Here is a 21,218-nt window from a genome sequence, read left to right on the forward strand (position 1 = left end):
CTGTGCTCAGTAGGCACTTCATGTTTATTGAAAACATGGACATTTTGTCTAGTACTTTATAGTTTCTGAAGCACTTCTTTATACATTCTCTCATTTGAGCCATACATGAGTCCTGTGAGATAAGCAGGTCTAGTATATTTATTTTCATTTTATAAATGAACTGGGGCCCAGTTTAGGGTTAAGCGATATGGCCAAGATCACAGAGATAGAAAGATGTTAAAATGACACTAGAACTCATGTCTCTGGGATCCTACCTCAGTTAATTTTCAATTGTATTATGTTATTTCTAAAATGGGTAGTTATTGTACCCTGACAAAGGATATAATAATAATATAATATAATATAATAAACATAATATAATATAATAATAATAATAATATAATAATATAATAAAATAATCAGATATACTAGGAGAATCTCCTTATATCATGGTCTGATTTATATATATGTTACCATGGCATGGATGCCAAGAGCAGTGTTATGGTGCGTCTCTAATGTACTCTGTATTCATCTCTTGGGAGGCAATCAATGATGATAAGTTGAATCTAATATTTCTAAGAGCTCTTCAGTTCTCAACCCCCATGACTTTATGAACCACACTGATTACTGATCAATCAGTTTGAGAGCTTCTGGCTCCACAGAAAGAATATAAATTTCTAGAGTCTTAAAGTCGAAAGGAATCTCAGAGACCATCTAATCCAATCCCTTCATAAGGGAATTGAGGCCCAGAGAGATTTGGTAATTTGCCCATACTTTGAATTTACTAGTTCATGGCAGAACAAATATTAGAACGCAATTATCCTGACTTTTTGATATATTAGTTTGAAGCTATAATATGCTCTCTCACATCCTATAATCTCATCTTGTCTATGACATTAAGTGCGTGACCACGAGGAAGTTACTTGGCTATTCTGAGTCTCAGTTTCCTCATCTATAAAATGCGAATAACCATCCTTTCCAGCCTAACTTATAGCTTGCTTGTGGGGAATTTGCTCTATAAACCGTAAAGTGTTTTAAAAATATAAACTACTACCCGCCCTCATTCACTCCCTCATTCATTCAGAAAGCATGTATTAAGTGTCTATTATATACAAGCACTGTATTGTTTTGGGGCTACAAAGATAAAAATTAAAAACAATCCCTGCCCTCAAGGAACTTATATTCTAACTCTTGGCAGTGTTGTTTGGAAAGCGTTTTGTAAACTTTAAGATACTATTTAAGCCACAAAAGGACCATTACAACTATATAAATGTGTTATTATTATTGTTATTTTGGTTATTATCGCTATCCTGTATATATCCTTAATGTTACCCTGCCACAATTTTCCATTTGCAAAATTGAAACACCCCTCACATTCTTCACAATAGATGTGAAGCCAGTGTCCTAGAAAGAAGGGTTAGATGTGTAATTAAAATAAATTAAATTAAAATTAAAACAAAACCTTCTCTCACTCATGGCATCTTGAATTTTGTTTTCGTCCAGGTTGGTGAAATAAAAGCCCACGCAGCCGAGTGGAAAGCCAACGTGACAGCTGAGTTCCGGGAGACACGCAGACGTCTGAGTGTGGAGATCCACGATAAGCTTCAGCGGGCAGCCACAATCCGAAGCATGGAACGCAGGCGGCTCGGCCTGGATCAGAGGGCTCACTCCCTGGACATGCTCTCTCCTGAGAAGCGCTCAGTCTTCGCTGCGCTGGAGACTGGGCGCTTCAAAGCCTCATCTCAGGAAAGCATCAATAACCGGCCCAACAATTTACGCCTGAAGGGGTCAGAGCATCTGAACAAGCATGGGCAGGGAGCGTCTGAGGACAACATCATCAACAAATTTGGGTCTTCTTCCTCCAAGCTCACCAAGAGGAAAAACAAAGACCTTAAAAAGAGCGTCCCCGAGGATGTTCAGAAAATTTACAAGACCTTCCGGAATTATTCCCTGGATGAGGAGAAAAAAGAGGAAGATTCAGAAAAAATGTGTAACTCGGACAACTCGAGCACAGCCATTTTGACTAATTGTATCCAGCAGCACTCGGAGATGGAGAACGGAGTGATACCTTCCGAGACCAAAGAAAGGGAACATGAAAACAAATCATTACTTGAAGACAGAAATTAAATGTAATGTGATGTTAGTGTTTTTATATACATATTGAGACATGTGCCTTATATGAACCTCTTTAATTAGTCTGAATTACATAGCGTTGAAGAATATTTCACTGTGCCATAAAAGACTGAAAGCTGGCTCTGCCAAAATGAATCAAAGTACAGCACTTCAAATAGTGACAGTAGAACACACATCGGGAGTTTCAACAAGTAGGTTACCATGGTGAAATGTTAAGGGAGAGAGTTACCATGGCAATACAACTGGAAGGTTATCACCCTGGCATAATAGTTGGGGGGGAAAAAAAAGGGCAGCTATTTTTTAGACCAGCCTTTTGAAAGAAAAAAAAAAGGTGAGAATTATGTAGCTTATCAGTGGAGTCCAGTTTCCTGAACATCTTACATGTTTCCTAAATATACATAGCCGTATGTATACACATAGGAAAAGGAGAAATGGTTGGGGTGAACTGGTAACTTATTAGAAATTCATTTTACATTTTGGCAAGTGCTCTGAGCTTGAATTTTTTTTAAATCATCTAATGCATAGTCTTTCTAAACTTCAAAAGAATGTCCATGGAACCTGAGACCAGCTGGATGTTGGAAGCAGATCAGAGCAAATATGTTAAAAGGTGCAATTACTTTTCTCATTAAAAAAGAAAGAAAAGAACAACAAAAAACATCACACTGTGGATATCACCTTAACCAATGACAAAAAAAAATATACTGAATTTCTTTTTTTTTTCTCTGAGGGGTAGCCCAGATGAACTGAATAACATAGGCAAAAACTCAACTTCAACTACTGTGTTGTTCAATGGCAAACCTTGTGTTTTCCTTAATGTGTCCAGTATCAGGCAGACTGGTTTTAAATTCTCCCTTTTCACGCTTTCTGGCAGAACTTTGCTTTTAATGTGGGCAGACAAAGGGGTTGGGGGTGGGGTGGGAAGCTACTGCCTTGCATGTTGTCAGCATCCTGCTGTTGACTATAGCTGAATATGACTTTTTACAAAAGCTGATATCATCCATTTCTGATACCTAGAGATAGATGAGGACCATGCATCATTAGCATCTCAGGGCTCTCTGTCACTTTTGGGTGGAGTGGGGTGGAGATGTGAGATCCAACCCTGATGTCTCCAAACAAGGCGAAAACCTGTCCATCAACCAAATTCAGTCAATTAGGAACAACATATTTTAAGTGCTTAGAGTTTAAGTGCCATTAATACCATTCGTTATATTTTGTCATCCATCAAAGAAATATTTTCATTTTTTTTAGCTTTTAAGTTTGGGCTCTCCTTCCTTACTGAAGAGCTCTGTTTATTTTCCCCTCCCTTTCTCTCTCATTATCTCACACTCTCTTCCCTAGAAACTGAACCTGGACTTGGTTGGTGATGTCAAGCCAAATGATGAACAAATAGCCAAAATGTGATGTTCTTGAATGTTCCACGACCCCTGGGGTAGGGGAAGGAAACAATAGCCCACCTAGTGTCATGAGACAACCACTTAAATCAATTTTTGCTATAAATAAGGAAATGCTAGTGAGTTTGAGGTCCCAGCACTGTTTGCACTTCAGTCTTTGCTATTGTCTATTGTCAACTTTGTATACTCCAAATGAGGTATATTTGATTGCATGCTGTCACTGATCCCCTAATCTTTGAGAAGATCAAACAAGGACTCTTTGTTAAAGGTTTCCATGATTCAATTCATTTCCATTCATTGCCTTGGGGATGTGTGATCAGTTGACCCAGCAGGATGATTTTCCATAGGATCATACTACTAGAAGGGACCTTTAGGCTAGTCCATCTCCTGGCTTTCAAGCCAGGGACACAACTACAATATTCCTGACCAATGGATATCCATCTGGTAAGATTTTCCGGGGTGGAAATCTCCCTGACTGTTTTGGCGGGGCAGATGCAACACATATAGTGGTGTTTCCTTTCTCCAAACTTGGTGTTACCCTTCTCCAAACTTATCTCCTGTCTTCTTTAGGCTCCATTTCATCTTTTCCTTTGGTTATCCGGTTGAACTATGGGAGAAGCTTCTGGGTCTTTTGAGAACGCCTAAGAATCAAGTGGCCCTATCTACCCCAGATAGGATTATGGTCAGCCCAAATAAACGTCTAAATTAATAGGACTTTGACTCATAAGACCCTTCATCTCTACAGTGGCAATGAGGTGTAGTTTATTTTACATGAAGTTATGCAAGAGGGGACATAGTTTCTTACTATGTGTATCCATACACATAGAAGTGTATTTTTAAGATGGATTTTTAAGGTGTATTTTTAAGATTCTAATTCATGAGTTCACATTAAGCCTAAGGGCAGTTTCTGGAAGAAAAGGCCCCCTGAATCATTGTCAGCGGGTTTCACGCTTGCTTAAGTTCCTAACCAGTCTAAATTCTGGATCCTTGGTAATGGCCCTTTCTCCATTTGACTGACCCCCAAACTGCAACATCCTGGAGTCTTCTACCTCAGGCAGAAGCCTTAGTCCTGCAGGGCAGCCTGGGACACAATTATCCCTATGTGCCTCTAGCTACCAAGATTGGTGGTAGTGACAAGGTAGAGTCTGGCAGAGGGGAAGATACAAGAGAGAAGCACAAAGATAACTTTTGAGGCTAAATATGGAATGTGGCAATGCTAACCCTGTGTAGATCCAGCCTAACATATTTTATCCCAAACTCCAGAATGTATATTTTGTCTTCTTGAAATGCTGTATATATTACCCACCTGATTGTTAAAATATTATATGGACATGCTATCATGCACTTTATCATTCACCTCGCAGAAACACAATATATAGAAGGAACAAAATAATACAAAACTGCATTTTGCACCAAATGAAACATGTACATTCGCTGGAGTATGAAATAAAAGCTTTTTTAACTGCATCAGATCCCAAATAACTGCAGTTATCAATACAGCAATAGGAAAAAAAAGTGTGTGTGTGTGTGTGTGTGTGTGTATATGCACATATATACATATATGCACATACATACATATACACACATACATACATATACACACATATAGATACACATATATGTGTGCGTATATAAAATTTCCTCCATATAAAAGTAATCCTCAGACACAAATGCCTGGAAAAGAGAGAACTAAGATAAGTCCTACAGTGCAGATAGACTGAATAAGAATACATATCAAAGAGCTTTGTGAGACCTAAAGCCCTCTGCAAGTTTTAGAAGATTTTCTAAGAGGTTGAAACAAAATAAGGGGCTTAATCTCTACCTTTCACACAGGACAACACTTTAGCAAAAGTACATGTAATATTTTTGGGGGGGATTGGGGGTGGGACAAGGAGGCATTCGATGAAGAATGATTTCTTTTAAAGGTCAGGCTAAATTGTGGACAATGACCAAAGTCAATGTATGGTTGTACCTTTTACTAACCAAAAAAAGAGACTTCTTTTAGCTAGAGACTTTGACCAGGCACATGGTTAGATTTGCCAACCACAAAGTGATTTTTGCTTCCCCTTTTATTTGAGGGTTAGACTTCTCCAGTATCTCTGGGTCCTGCAAGGAGTAAGCAGAAGACAAAAGTGATTTTGCAGAACATACGCTGACATATTCCTAGCAGATGAACTGAGTATTCTTGGCTGTTTTTAGAAGAGATAGTTTGGGGATGGAGGAGACAATGGCATGGATGACCTTACTGACTAAATAAATGATATTGGAGAAATACAGTGGAAAGATCCCTGGACATGGCAGTCTGGAGACTTGGACTCTAGCCCTGACTCTGTCCCTAGTCAGCTAATGTAGCTTTGGGCAAGTTACTTGCTTCTCTATGCTTCAGTGTTTTCGCATGTAAGATGAGGAGGTTGGACTAAAAGATACTCTCTAAGGTCCCTTCTAGCTATATGAATCTATGAAGAAAACTTCCTTGGTCTCTTATCAATCAATAAATAAACATGTATTAAATCCCTATTGTGTTCCAGGCAGTGTGCTGCTAAATGCTGGGGATACCAAAAGAAGTAAAAGACAGTCCTTGCCCTCAAGGTTACAGTCTAATCTACTAACTCATGAGTCATACTGCTCTGATCTGGAAATATTCAGTGATTCTGATGTATTTTCTATAATCTTAAGAATTCAGTTTCCTAACTTCCATGACTTGTTATATGGCATATGGATGGAAACCACCCCTCTATGTGGGACACCAGACTGGAAAACAGGATGATGAAAATAGGATGAACCCTTGGGTTCACAACTACCTTCTCTAAAGGAGACAGTAGTCAGATGACTTCATGCCATTTTGACATATGTTTGTTTGGATTTAAACGAATTGAGACATTTGACCTTGAGCTCATTGGCAGCCCAATGAATGGAAAGTTCAGTTTAACACTACGTTAACTTGGTGTACTATAAACACACTCAAATTAAAGCATAGAAATACACACAGAAGATGGGCCTACAGTGAATGCCATGGAATATAATGCCATGGAGAAAGTATTGGCAGATATTTCTTTATTTGTGGCCTTCTGAAATTCCCCTTCCTTTCTTCTGAGATGACATTAATTCCTGTCTAAACCAGTGCAACTCATCTATTTGTCTGTGTTTGGTTTCTAGTATTAATGATGCTGTGGATGGAGGTTGGATTGCTGCAGGTTCTCACTCAACACTTCAAATGAAAATATAAGTATCCTAGGCTTCTTCACATGCCACGTATTTCCTAACCATAGGATAAGGCTATGAACAAGAATGAAAAAAAGTTCACTTGCAAAAAGCAAAACCATGAAAAGGGTGAACAATATTTCTAATGCTCTTTGCACGTGACCATTGGCATGTCACCCTTCCTTGCTACTGTGATGCAACAAAATAGGAAATGACAAATATTGAGGCAATATGAGTGAAGTTGCTCTTGGTGCAATACTAGAGCCCACCAGCAACAGCCTTAAATTGGAAAAATGCTGAATCTCTGACCAAGAGGTCACTTTAATCTGACTCCACAGATATTAACTCTGCTTGTGGGAATTAGGGAATCACATGCACTTAACATGACTGTAAATAAAGCCGCGCATACATTTCATTTGGAAACACGTACTCGGTCTTTGCACAGGAAACTAATTGTGTTGTTCTTTGCTCAAGTGATGCATTTCCCTTTAAATCTTGGTCCTCCTGTGTCAGTATGAAAGTCATTTATTGGCATTGTAGTCTTAGGATAAATAATAGATACTTCTAATTTGACTAAAAGTGAGTGTCCTTTTCACAGGTGCCTAAGAGAGTTGGAATTTACTTTCCATACTGGGTTCCTAAATCAGAAATCTCAGACAGGTCTCCGTGAATTTTTTTGGAAAGACATCACACTCCATCTCCAACAGTGGACCCATGCCATAGGGGGTGACTACAAAACCTCTCCTTCGCGATAACAGTTGTGTGTCTAAAGAGAGGCAGTGCACTGGTGCCTAAAAGTGATATGCAAACCAAACATACCAGCCTTCAGTCCTTTACTTAATGAGCTTAAGTCCCAGAGCCACATGAAAGATTATCAAATGATGGTGATGATGTTCAAACCATGTGTGGAAATGTCTTACGTATTTTTTTTCTCTCTGTAGGATTTCATGGTGCTTTAAAAAAGGCATTTACAGAAAAGGGAGGATTTCATAATGTTATTAGGAAGAATATAAAGCAAAATCGCTTGTAACATTTCAATAAGCTGTGCTGCTATTGTCTTTCTCCGATGATGTAATTTTTTTCAATGATGGAAAAAATATTGCAACAAAGACCTTCTGCCTTCTCTGTTGTCCTTTGTCCCCATAATGCCTAGTGTCCTTGAGTGGCTGGGGTTGGGAACTTTTCTTCTTACATGAAGCCAGAGATAGAGAAAGTATTTAGTAAGCCCTTACTATCTGCTCCATATTGTGCTAATAGAAAACAACATATAATGAAAAATGCTTCTATTAATGGGCTTTAATACTTTCTTGGTTACACCAGTTTTCTCCTTTTTTTCCCTCTTTCAGTCAAATGATATCTTTCCCACTCAGTGAGAAACAACAACATATCACTGTTCATGAACACTTATGGGAGTGATTACCATGGTCACTGGGTGGGAGGTTGGATCTTCTGATTCAATTCATTTTGACAAAGTTAAGCACCTACAATTTGTAAAATGTTTTGCTGGGCCTAGGGTCTCCAAAAGCAAGAATAAATTAATCCCTGTCTTCAAGAAGTTTGCATTCTCCTAGAGAGATATAATTATACAGACAGGTAAGTCAATACAAGATAATTTGAGGAGGAAAAGGAGGAAAGAACAAATAACTGGCTAGTTGGGATAGGAGCTATGGTGATCAAGAAAATCATCTATAGGAGATGGTACCAGACCAGAGCTGAACTTCAAAAGAATCTGGGATTCAAATTATGGGGGTCATCCCTTGCAAAGGTTCAGAGGCAGATGATGAAATATCACATTTAGGGGACAGCTGGCTGTTTTCTACTGAACAGTAAGCTGGCTTAATTGGAATGTAGAGTTTGTGAAGTGGTGGTGGTGGTGGTGGTGGTGATCATGTTAAATAAAGATGGGCAGAAGCCAGATTGTGGAGGGTTTTAAATACCAGGCTGAAGATTTGTAATTTATCACAGAAGCAATCGGAAGCCATGGAAGCCTTTTCATTAGGGGAGTGACAAGGTCAGATACATCTCAGAAATATTACTATTCATTTGAAAGATACATTGGATCTGGGTAAGAGGTTTCATTGGTCTTTGTGAGGCTAGGTCACAGGATGGAGTCAAGGAACTAATCAGTTAACAGGAGGATCATGACCACCAATGAGCTCCAGCTCTAACCTTATGGAGACCAAGGTTGTGGTTCAACAGAACCAATTTTCTGTAATAGAGAAGAAGAGGATAAGCATTTATTAAGCACATACTACGTGCCAGCCACTGTGTTAATTGCTTTACAAATATCTCATTTGATCTTCACAGCAACCTTGTGAGGCAAATACTATTATTTTCCCCATTTTTCAATTGAAGAAACTGAGGGCAAATGACTTGCCCAGGATCACCTAGCTAGTAGGTTTCCGAGACTGGATTTTAACTCAGGTCTTTTTTGACTCACATCCCAAGGCTCTATCCACTGTACCACCTAGCTGTTTGTAATTATCATCTAGAAATGATTCTGTAACAGCTAGGGAGGGTTACTACTAAATCATCAATGCGTAGCGCTTTCCAATTTGACTTTGGGTGGTTTGTTCAGATGTTCCATTTGTGGGGGCAACTGGTCTAGGAGTTTCAGATCTTGTTGGCATATCTGGGGTCCCAACAAAGCCATCCTATTTGAGTCATCATGATGGCCTTTCCTGATGCTGGCACAGACTCTCTAGTGGTTATGGTGGGACACCCTGAGCCACCATGCTCTTCTATTACATTTCAGGTGGAGTGGAAGAAGGCATTTGCTTTCATGGTAATGAAATTCTTCAAGGAAGAATTCTAGAACAAATAATTAAAAGTATAGTTAGTAAACATCTAGAAAAAGAAGCAGTAATCACAAAGAACCAGCATAGTTTCATCAAGAATAGGTCATGGCAAATGAATCTCATTTCTTTTCTAAGACAGTTATTGGACTAGAGACCAGAAAAAAGAATGAAATGGTTCCTGAATGTTTCATAATTAAGTACACAATTTTGCTATGGATTAGTTGGTTGGATAGAGATAATCAGTATTCCTGGTGTGAAAAGAATTTAAATGCCTCCATAGAATGTAAACCCCTTAAAGGCAAGGACCAATTTTCATTTTGTCTTTGTCTTTTCAGCATCTGGCATGATGCCCGGCATGTGGCAGCATCATTAGATTATAGATTTAGAGCTAAATGGGGCCTTAGAAGCCAGCTATATCAACCCCTTCATATAACAAATGGTTTACCCAAGGTCAAACAGGTAGTCAGGAACAGAAGTCAGATTTGAACTAGGCTTTCTAACTACAAAGCCAGTGAGCTTAACAGACTTTGTAAATATTTGTTTAATTGAATTGAGTTCCTGGGAATATTTGGTTGTTCCACCAATGAAAAGATACAGTAGCTCTGTTGGGTTTCTGATAACAGGGACATATGCTGCTCAAAAAACTCACAGAATTCTGGCATGCTTGGATAAAAATATCAGGTCCTCTATGAAATTACAGAAGTCACAGAATTACAGAATGTTGGAACAGGAAGGGACCTAAAATATCCACTAGGTCAACTCCTTTATTTTCATAATGAGGAAACCAAGGAGGGGAAGGAACTTACTTATGATCCCACAGCAGAAGAGCTAGGGCTCCAATATAAATCCATTGACTTCAAAACCAGTGCCTTTCTAACACAACCACACCAGCTCAGGGAGTAGCCTCAGGGAGAAACTGAAGGGTTGTTTAGTGAGGACATTTTAACATCAAAAGTCTATGAGAGCTTATAAACATGATCTTCCATCTGGGTCACCCACGTAAGGAATGTTGCCAAAATCATCAGGATCTGCAACTGGGGAGAAGATAGGAATGGAGTGGGTGAGGTGGAATGAAAGCATTTCTAGATGTCTCAGAAGGCTATTGTGAGATTCTCACTTCTTAGGTTAGAGTCAAGCACATGTTAGTAATTAACAGGGTCTGAAGGAGGTAACTCTCCTGTGGGGGAAAAAAAAAGGATATGGTCCATGGTATGATCAAAGACGATAACTAGAATTCAGTGCCAGGGCAAGCCAGAGATGATGGTAGTAACTGAGTCTCAAGCATTAGGTAGGAATTCTGAAAGAAATTATCTCAGTGCTCCAAGGTGGGGCTAAGTGAATATAAAGTAGGTCTGAGGGAAAAACAAACAAAGAAATAAAAACACTACAAGAGAGCAACTCTACGCTTTGGTACATGCCTCTGGGTTTTACACATCTCTGACCAACCAATAAGTCAATCGACAAGAACTGATCACGTACTGAACTACGTGCCAGGTGTTGTGCTAAGTGTTGGGGATGGAAAGGAAAAGCAAAAATAATCCCTTTCCTCCAGAAACTTACATTCTAATGAGGCAGATTATATAGTTGTAAGATTATTCAATCATTGCTTTTATTTCATTTGGCCTTAAGATCATAGTTGGAAGGGACTTCAGAATTCCTTCATTTAACAAATGAGGAAACCAAGAGCCAGAGATGTTGCATGACTTGCCCAAGGTCACACAGATAGTAAATGATGGTGGTGTTGTGTTAGCCATGTGCCCTACACCCTTTGTCGGTTGCATTAGCATCACTGTGAGCCTAGATAGCTGCTTATAAGAGACCTTTAGTAATACCAAGCCTATTGTAATCATGTTTCTGCTATGGCACCCTTCTCCACATAAGGCCCATATGGAAGCCAAGAGGAAGAAAGAAAAGTCAAGTTGTCAGGAAATTACTCTGTCCAGGAGTTAGGAGTAGGGCAGGCATATATGACCAAGGCCCCCAATCTCACAGGATAGAATGGAAGATGTCAAGATGACATTTGCCAGTCAAAGGTATTGTTACCCTCACCCTGGTATGGGTGGGTGCTAGGCAAAGGTGTGATGATAAATGTTTAACAACTGACTCTCAAAAAAGGGATGTGCACAGCATATGGCACACTTTTAAGTTTAATCTGCATTATTAAAATTTTCTTGAGCACTTTCATAAATCTAGACAATCAATAAAACAATAAATCAACCCTTTATTTGCAGTGTTTGCTGAGTTCAGAGGTATAAATGCTCACACTGAAAATTTGACAATTGGCTCTCCAAAGAAGGTTGGAGCTGGCTGCAGCACCCCCTGATTCTGGGCACATCAAATGGTTTCTGGGGTCATAAGCACTCACAGATCCTGGGGCATCAGGTTGCTATGGAGTGTTCTTTTGTAGTTTGCTGGAGGATTCCATTTCAATAGAAGGTGGTCTAGAATTGTGAATTGACTATGGAGGAGAGGCTGCTGGCAGTAAGTAGGTCAAATGAACTGAATAATGCACAAATAGTCTGGGGATAGGCATAGCTGTACTAGCTATGCTGCTTTGGACAGGAGGGTGGGGACTTGAACCTCTCCAGGACAAAGTCTGGCCTTTGGGACAGCCTGTTTTAATAGCTTCTCTGTAGGTGCGTACCTCAGGCATGTCTACAGAATCCCAAGGTGCAAAATATGTTTAAAACAGACGGTTTCAATCATGCAGGTCTGGCCATGTTGTGTCCCTATTCAATAAACGTCAGTGGCTCCTTATTACTGCCGGGGCAAATATAAAATCCTCTGTTTGATGTTTAAAACCTTTCATAATCTAGCCTTTTCTCACCTTTCTGCTTTTTTCATTCCTGACTCTTCCATGGCATTGTCTAACTTGTTATTCTTTAAACCCAATATCAAGGGAATTTCCAAGGGTATGGGTGATGGTAATGCTCCCTGGAATGGTATGGAGATAGCTGGGAAATGACACTGATGACTAGTTTCTAGCAAGATAAGGTAAAAAGCTCACTTTTCAAACCCAAGGAGTTCCAGGGATAGAATCCAGTGGGGTGGGTAGGGGAGGAAAGGATTAGGATGATGGTTTGAGTGTAGGCAGCCTGATGAAGAGATGGTTGGGAATGGTGATTATCTAGCCTTCACTTGGGGACTTCTGATGATGGGCAAGCCATTACTTTCCAATGCATGCATTTTTGAATAGTTGTACTGCAGAGTTTTTCCTTATGTTGAGATAAAATTTACCTTTATATAATTTCCTCTTCCTGTTCCTGTTTCCCTTCGTTCTGTCCTCTTGAACCAATCTCTCCCCTCCAATCTAATCTGTCTTCTATAGTGTGTCATCCTCTTTCTGGATGGCAATCTAATTTTTTGTTCACTCCATCCAGAAGAAATGAATATGAATTATAGGCAGCACTTTAAAGAGGCAGCCTGATACAGTGGAAGAAATATGACTCTAGAGTCTGATTGTCATGGTTCAAATTCTGCCTCTGATACTTAGGACCTGTGTGACCTTGTGCAGGGCACTGAACCTCTATTTCTTCCTCTGTAAAATGAGGGGGTTAGACTGAATGACTCTTGGGTTCTAGATCAATGAAGGATGTTCCCGATGACCTACTTACCAATGAGCTATGCCATAAAGAGGAGAAACAGGAGTTCCACTAATTTCTCTTTGTGCTTTTGGGAGATATTCTCATTCATTCAGATGGATGCTTCAGAGGGAAAGAGCTTTGCAGCAAAATTCCTGCAGGTGGTCAATTTTCACCCCCAATTTATTTTAAGATATTTACTCAAAGGCTCAGTAGGAATCCTTGCAAGAAGAGGCATTTCAGATTTTGAAGCAGGCCTTCCTCTGCTCCTGAGATATCTGGACCCAGATTACTGATGTTATGGGAAAACAAGGCTCTGCAATGACTTGGGGTAGGGGGCTGGGGAGGGAGGTGAGGCAGCTTTGGCCCAATCTTGGAACACATGACAGAGAATCTTGTGGGCCCCTGGGAAGTTAGTCATTGTCTGTGGCCTGCTATTCCAGACAAATGACTTCAGTGGAATCCCGAGGAATACGAGCTGGAGCACAAGCTCCTGGTTGTGAAGATTGCTCTAGAAATACATTAGCACTTCTTGGAAGGGGCTTATCATAGCACTTAAAAGATAAGGACCCTGAAAACCATAAAGGAAGAGATTTGCTCAAAGTCATATAGATGGAGAGCAGAGATTGAAACTCAAATTTTGTGACTCCAAGTCCAGTATCCTTTTCACTAGCTCCTCTGCCCTTGTCTCTTACTTTCCAGGTAAAATGAGGCCATCCATCATGAATTCCTTTATACTCAAAAACCCTTCCATATCTCTTTATGCCCTCTCCTATACTGTGGTGCCTGAGATAGCCCTTCTCATTGCCAAAACGAATCCCTTTGCTCACGCCTTCAATCCTAGGCCTTCCAGGAACTTGCCACTTTGATCATTCTCTGTCTCCTCTTCGTCCTTGTCTCTATCTCGGTCCCACTTTGTCTTTCTTCTTTCTCTACCTCTGTTGCCTCTCTCTGCGTCCTTTCTGTCTGTCTGTGTCCTTTCTTCTCTCTTCCTTTCTCAGGCAATGAAGTCCCTGTCTGCCTCTTTGCCTGTCTGTCTCTCACTTCTCGTCTCTTCCTATTTACTGCTTCCTTTGCCTCTGAATCTTCAGGTCTGTCTCCTTAAAAAGCTTCCCCCTAGCCTAAATCACTGACTTGGCATTGCCTCAGACAAAGTGACACCTGGGAAAGACCTTAGCTTTAAAAGGCCAAGGTCTCCCACTGCATCTGGGGTCATCATCAGTTGTCTTGACCTATATCTTGTCACTGGGTTCCAATGACTGTGGAGGAGAGAGTGAGCCTGATAACTCTGCTTCACTTAAATCCAATTCACTTGCAAGTCAAGACATCACCCTGCTGATGTCACTAGTCCTCTTTGAGGAGGAAGGATGAACTACAACTTGACCTTGCCATCCCCTCAAGCTGTCTTCCTATACTTCTTCCCTTCAATGACAATGATAGGACTTTCTATATTCTCTGCTTTCATTTTCATTTTCTACCCCCCCCCCTTCTCAAACTCTGGTTTCAGAACTCCTATTCCACTGAAACTATTCTCTCCATGATTACCACCAGTTGCTTATTTGCCCATTCTGATGGCCTTTTCTCAGTCTTCATCTTCCTTGAGCCCTTTATAGCTTTTAGAACTGTTGAACACCCCTGCTGCTGGCTACTCTCTCCTGTCCTCACATGACGTTGCTCTTCTCTAATTATTCTCTTTACTGCGTAACTGATTTCCTCAATATCCTTTAGAGGATCATCACATATCTCCCACCCTTTTAATTTGGCTGTCCCACAAGGCCCAATCGACATATCCAACTGGCATATATCTTGTATTTATTTACCCATATACATGTCAATAGTAAGTAAGCTCTTTGAGGGCAGGGACTATGTCATTTTTCTCTTTATGTTCCCAGTTTCTGGTAGATAGGCACTTAATAATAGCAACTGGCATTTATAAAAGTTTGCAAAATGCTTCACAAATATTATCTCATTTGATCCTCACAACAACCCTGGGAGGTAGGTATTATTATTATCTCCATTTTACAGATGGAGGACTAAGGCAAACTCAGGCTAAGTGACTTGCCCAGGGTTACTGTGGGTTAGTAAGTGTCTGAGGTTGGATTTGAATTCAGATCTTCCTGACTCCAAGTCTGATGTTCTATCTACTGTGACACCAGCTGTCTTAGACAGACATTAGATAGATAGATGCTTATTGAATTGACTACTGTTCCTTTACATATAGTTTCAGGCTGGTCCTCATGGATCACTGGAACCTAGTTTATTTCTAGAAGGTCTAGGAATTCTCTTGGTTGGATGTATACTTGTAATTTCTTGATTAACTGTTAAAAGTAATCTATCTCCTAACCTATAAGACTATGCACACCCCTGGACCAAGTACTATAAAACAATTCCAGGATCCTAAATGGCTGAGTCCTGAGCCCTCATTAATCTCAGTTCAGGAAGACAGCAGACTAAAAAAATCTGGTCATGAACAAGAGAGGGTCACCAGAAAGCTCAGACCTCAGAATGGGAGCTAAATCACAATATCGGTGGATCTCACTGCATCTGTGTGCCTATAATCTAAGATTCCATTATCTTTTGGGGTTTCTAGATCACACTGACATCTCAAATTGAGCTCCAACCACTAGATCAGTTTCTTAACTGCTTTCTATTCACATTTCAACTGTTCTCACATGTCCGGAGTTTAATTTCTCAAACTACATGTAGGATTTTTAATTTATCCCAATTTTGTTGTTGTTGACTTGTTCCAGTCTTATCCAACTCTTCTTGACCCCATTTAGGGTTTTCTTTTTTGCTTTCATCTCTTTATTAACAGTGTAGCCGGTGTTGGCAAGATATGTAGGGATCCTCCACTAAAGAGTTTCTCTAATTCTACCAAATAATACACTAATTGAATAAAGCAAAAGAGTCCACCAGGGAAAACCTTGGAGGAAGGAACTTCTAGAAGTAAGGAAATTGCTTGCATACTATGGGATTCTGTGCAACAGGCAAAGGAGGAAAATGTCTAGTTCTAAGTTACAGAAAATGGAAACTGTTTGGAATGAAAGATTCCAGTGGAAGAAAGGAGTCCAGTTATGGGACTCTGACAAGGGATGGAAAGAGTGCAGAGGGTTGAAGGATCACTGGACAACAAAGCTTGAAGAGGCAATTGAACTGGGGTAATCTTAGACACAGTAAGCAGATAATTGTGATCTGGCAGTATTGTGAACACCCTAGAAATTTATTGTTGTTGTTGTTGTTGTTATTTGTCCTTCATTCTTTTAGAGGACTATGACAACAGGAAGGTGATTCCATGAATTGGATTTAAGTGAGGGAGGGCTATGCAAAGTCACCAGCCTCACTTTTCCTCCAGATCCATCTGAGTCCACTGGCAAAATATAGATTAGGACAACTGGAGATGGCCCTGCACCTTAGAAATTTACAATGAAATATAAAAATGTGTTAAGTTTGAACCAGCATCTATGTGCCTTCCCCTTTTCTAGCTATCTGTCTATTTTGGGGTTGAAAGTCAGGTTAGTAATATGAATGTGCTTGCCCCCAAGGGGGGAATAGCTGTGTGTTGCTGAATAGTGTGAGAGAGTTAGTTCCATGAGTCAACTCCCATCCCTAAATGTTGAGTGACAAAAGTGCTATTAAAAAGGGCTAAGACTATGGCTGATGAGGTAAGGAAATAGGGGGCTGAGACAGGAAAGAATCCAAAGTGAGGTGTGGTCTGATTTCACAGTTTGACTGGCGATGTGAAAAACAAGCAAGGAGACCATAGCCCCTGAAACTTCCTCTTCCTTCACATTTAATAAAACAAAACCAGTATGACTGGGTCATTCGGACTCTTGTTGTTGGACAAAACTACTTGGCCTTTAGCAGTCTGAGATGTCAACCATATCAGCTCGGGTCTTTTATTACACAAAGACTGTTTTCAGTCTCAGCAAAACATGCTAAATAAATATAATAAAGAAGTGTGGCTTCTTCCATGACAATTTCCATATTTTCAGGAAAGAATTTGATGTAGTGGACATGGTTTTCTGTGGACATGAGGCATTCGAGGTTAACTCTGGCTAAAGGGCTGTTCTGATAAGACTTACTAAATATGAAGAATGACAAATGTTACTAATTGAGTTCTCTGTTGCTAGTTTGTTTTTAGTTATTAGTTTGCTCAGAAGCTCAAAATCTTGTGCTTGCTTTAAATAGTGTTTCCTTCTATTCTCATTAAAGCATTCGTCCTCTTTAATACAAATGATTTCTACTGTGCTTAGAGCTGAATCTGTGGCCTATAATCCAGGTGGCATTTACTGCAGCAAAGTCCCTGTAAATCAAAGTCTGAGCTTTACATAAAAATTTCCTTTGCAAAAATACAAAACCCAGTATTGTGAAAATGAAGCAATCGTGCTCCCCACCAGAGTTGTATGGGAAGGGGCTTTGCTATCTTGCTTGCTTAATGGCGCAAGTGAAAAGCTGAGTAAGGCAAACTTACAGCAAACTTGAAGTGTTTGCTGTAAACTCTTTGGGGAGGGAGGAGACTGATTTGGGACAATCAGGATCAGTGAGGACAACATTTGGCTACAGCTATCATGTGATAAGAGTCCGGCTACTGCCCCATGATTCTCATGCCTCCTGCAGGCCAAAGCCAGGGCCAAAGACAGGTCCAGGAATGTCTACCTGCATGCCTTTGCTCTGCTGAGTGTAGCCTCCAAACCATTTTGTACCTGGGGAAACAAGTGTTGTTTGCTTGTTGGTGCCGAAATATTCCTTAATGACAACTTTAAAAATAAGCTAAGTCATTAGAAAAGAGTTCCTTAGCTTAAAGCTATTTCAGAAATCTATTCCAACCACTAAGCTACCTTTGTAGAGAAGGTGCTCCACACAAATGCTTTAGATAATGAATATTTCCCACCCACTTGGTACCTAACAGCAACCTAAGTCACTAAGCAGCAGACTGTGTGTATTGACACTTGGAAAACAGACACTGATCTTGTAGGATTTATGGCCTCTTCTCATATCCTCATTGGGAATTTTCCAGCTTTTATGATGAATTTGACTGCTTTAAATGGCTTATATTTCTCTCCACACATGTCAAGGTAATTTACTTTCAAGCCTGAAATAGCAAGTTGCTGAATCTTGAATTGAATGTTGAGGCTTGAGTTTTCTTTTGGTTTAGGGGCTCCAGACTGTAAATTCACCAATCCTTTAAGACTTGGGAGCTTCTGGGGGGGTAATTTCCCCAACATTCCATGTTAACACCAATGGTGACAGGATCAAATGTGTAGCTGCCCTGTGTAGGAGTTAAGTTCATGTTCAGTAGGACTTTGGGCAAATGAACAGTCACTGTGATGATGTCTTCAGTGGTTTTCCCCATGTTTTGCTTTGGTGCAAGAATAATATCAAATCTGCCACAAGACCTGTTCTCCTTAAAGCTGATGTGTTTCACCATGAAATTGCAATTAAATTTTGTGAGCTGACACAGTAGGAAATGGGTCGGAAGTTTCCATCTGGAGGAATAAATGACGAGACTGTTTCTGACTCCCAGCGTTTGAAATGAATGCAGCGGTGGAAGCCGTCATCATCTAAAAGCCTTGGATTCATGAAAGAAAGGGAGAAATTGAACATTCCAGAAAGTATAATGCAAGCACCAATGACCCCTTGAAGTTTTGCAAGGATTGTAAAAACTGATTTGTCTATAATTGCATCTATTTCTTTAATTGCATCAAAATAAGCTTCCTTGTGTGTGTATTTCACACCTGCACAATGCCATGAGATGTTGGAAATCTGTCCTGTGGGGAATGTGTCCCCAACATTACTACTGCTTGTAATAGAATTAACAACAGAGCATAGAATTGTGGGTGGTTTAATCAGTTCTTTCAAGATGTTAGGTTCTGTTGCCAGAGGAAATCCATTGTCTAACATTTTTCCCAAGAGCTCATATACTTTAACCATGTTATCTTTAATTGCAGCCTCTGAACACTCCCCAAAGTAGTCCTGAAAAGCGCCTGCGGTTCAATGCAGGAACTCAGTGACAGAGAGTGGCAGTGCTTCGGAATGTATGACAGCCACAAAGAAGAGTTTGTCCCTGTAGATGCTGATGAAGTAGTGGCAAGGCACTGAGATGACATTTGGCACATTCCCAACATCAGCAGCTTTCTCCTGGGCTTCAAAGAAATAGTCACGGACAGACTGGCTTATGACACTTGTACAATGCTTCTCCAGGAGGATGTCCCCAGAACTGTTTATGAGGAACAGACTATGGATCATGTTCCTGAGGAGCCAGGTGGCCTGAGATACTGGAATGGTTTGCCATTTCCTTCTCCAACTCATTTTACATATGAGGAACTAAGGCAGAGTTAAATGACCTGCCCAGGGTCACACAACTAGTAAGTGTATGAGGTCATGTTTGAACTCAGGAAGATGAGTGTTCCTGACTCCAAGCCTGGCATTCTTTCTACTGCACCACTTAGCTATCCCTAGTACACTCAATTGTATAGGATCTAGGCCATTATTTTAATCTATCAGGATTTAGGGGTCTTGAAAGGTTTGAGGACCCTGATTCTGCCATTAAATGTACTTAGGTCATGTGTAAATTTAATGCACATGACATCTATACCTTTATCCAAGTTAAATGTTAAAAATAAAACACATGGTCTTCGTGTGTCTTTGGGTTGCAAGAGTTTGGTCGGAGTGGGTCAGGTTACCAGAGATAGCAGCCAATGGATATAAAGTGGTACTTACCTATGACAACTAGCTCCAAATTTGAAAGTGTGTTTTTGAGACCCTACCTCTTTATGGTAGTGTGAAGCAGTAAAAACTGGTTTGACTGACATGGCTAGATTCCCTGATGCATATAGGCTGAGGCTAATAAACCCAGAGACTGGCCGTTACCCCCTCACTGCTTCTTGCTGGACGGCATAGTTGGAGTTCATTTCCCTATGTCTCTGACCCTCAATTCTCACTCCTCATATGCAATGTAGGAAATATCTTCATTTCACTGGTTTGTCCCAGTTCTGGTATTTTCCCCTATGTGTGACAAGGAACTCTGTATAAGTCTGAACACTGAGAAACTCTGGATCTTCTACCCATTGGGTTGACTCTGGTAATGATTTTTTTGGCCACAGAAGATCTTGGGTTAGTTTGCATAATTGCGGGGAGGTTGTGATACATATTCCCAGAGAATGAAATTAGAGCTCTTCTGAAGACATTGAAATATGAAGCATTTTGAAAAATACAGCATAAGGATTTTTTATTTCTTGGGAGCTGCACTATGACCAAAATATATTAAAATACAATATCTCCAGGCTAGCACAGTATTGCTGTTTTCCTTTACAGGTGGAAAATTGCACTCAGATGGCCAGGTGTACACAAAGCAGAGGGAAGGTGGAAGCCTTGGATAAGCCTAAGGGTAAAAGATACAGTGCTCAAACTCCAACCCAGGGATTTCTTTCCATTTTTAAAACATACCGTAGTGCCCATAAAAGTTATTTAAAGAAGTAGGTTAGCTATGTCTCCTTCCAAACATTCAAGGAACAAAAGATGAGCCAATATGAGTTAAATATAATTTTTCCTTTGCTCCCCAAGCCCAACATAAACAAGAAAGGTAATTTCTTCACATATAACAATCTGAGCATAGCAATTTCTGTTTTTTTTTTCTTCTAGTAGGTAAATAGCACCTGAGTTATCTTTCTGAACATGGCTATCTGGGCAGGAATGTGTTAGAGCCAGCTTTAACTGGTTTGAGAAAGCATTATCAAATTTTCAGTGTGAACATTTATACCAGAAATCAGTAATTGTTCCAATTTGATTTATTGTTTTGTTGTTTGTTTAGGTTTTGAAAAGTACTAATGGGGCAACTAGGTGGCGCAGTGGATAGAACACCGGCCCTGAAGTCAGGAGGACCTGAGTTCAAATCTGGCCTCAGACCAATCACTTGACACTTACTAGCTGTGTGACCCTGGACAAGTCACTTAACCCCAATTGCCTAAAAAAAAAGCCCTAATAATACAAATGAAACTTAAAAGTATGTGTGTATTGGTCTCTTCCCCCTACCCAGAGCCTGGTTGTTAAATATTTACTAGCACACTCCTTTATTGCTCTATAAACATTGACCTCTGCAGGAGTTTAATAAAAGACTCAGACAATGAAGTCATCAC

General features: G+C 40.1%; 1 protein-coding gene and 1 pseudogene across 1 annotated transcript in view; one reads left to right on the plus strand and one right to left on the minus strand.

Annotated features, from left to right (window-relative positions):
- Nucleotides 1–4,998, plus strand: part of KCNK10 (potassium two pore domain channel subfamily K member 10) — a 184,966-nt gene extending 179,968 nt beyond the window's left edge. The window contains exon 7 of the mRNA XM_021000330.2: nt 1,483–4,998. Within this exon, the coding sequence (XP_020855989.1) occupies nt 1,483–2,106 (624 nt within the window). The 3' untranslated portion in view covers nt 2,107–4,998. The remainder of the gene's footprint in view (nt 1–1,482) is intronic.
- Nucleotides 4,999–18,074: 13,076 nt separating this feature from the next.
- LOC110217763 (AP-3 complex subunit mu-1 pseudogene) lies at nt 18,075–19,329 on the minus strand (annotated as a pseudogene).
- Nucleotides 19,330–21,218: the final 1,889 nt, after the last annotated feature.

Source organism: Phascolarctos cinereus, unplaced genomic scaffold (assembly GCF_003287225.1).
Source record: "Phascolarctos cinereus isolate Bilbo 61053 unplaced genomic scaffold, phaCin_HiC Scaffold_3;HRSCAF=262, whole genome shotgun sequence".
Classification (NCBI taxonomy): domain Eukaryota; kingdom Metazoa; phylum Chordata; class Mammalia; order Diprotodontia; family Phascolarctidae; genus Phascolarctos; species Phascolarctos cinereus.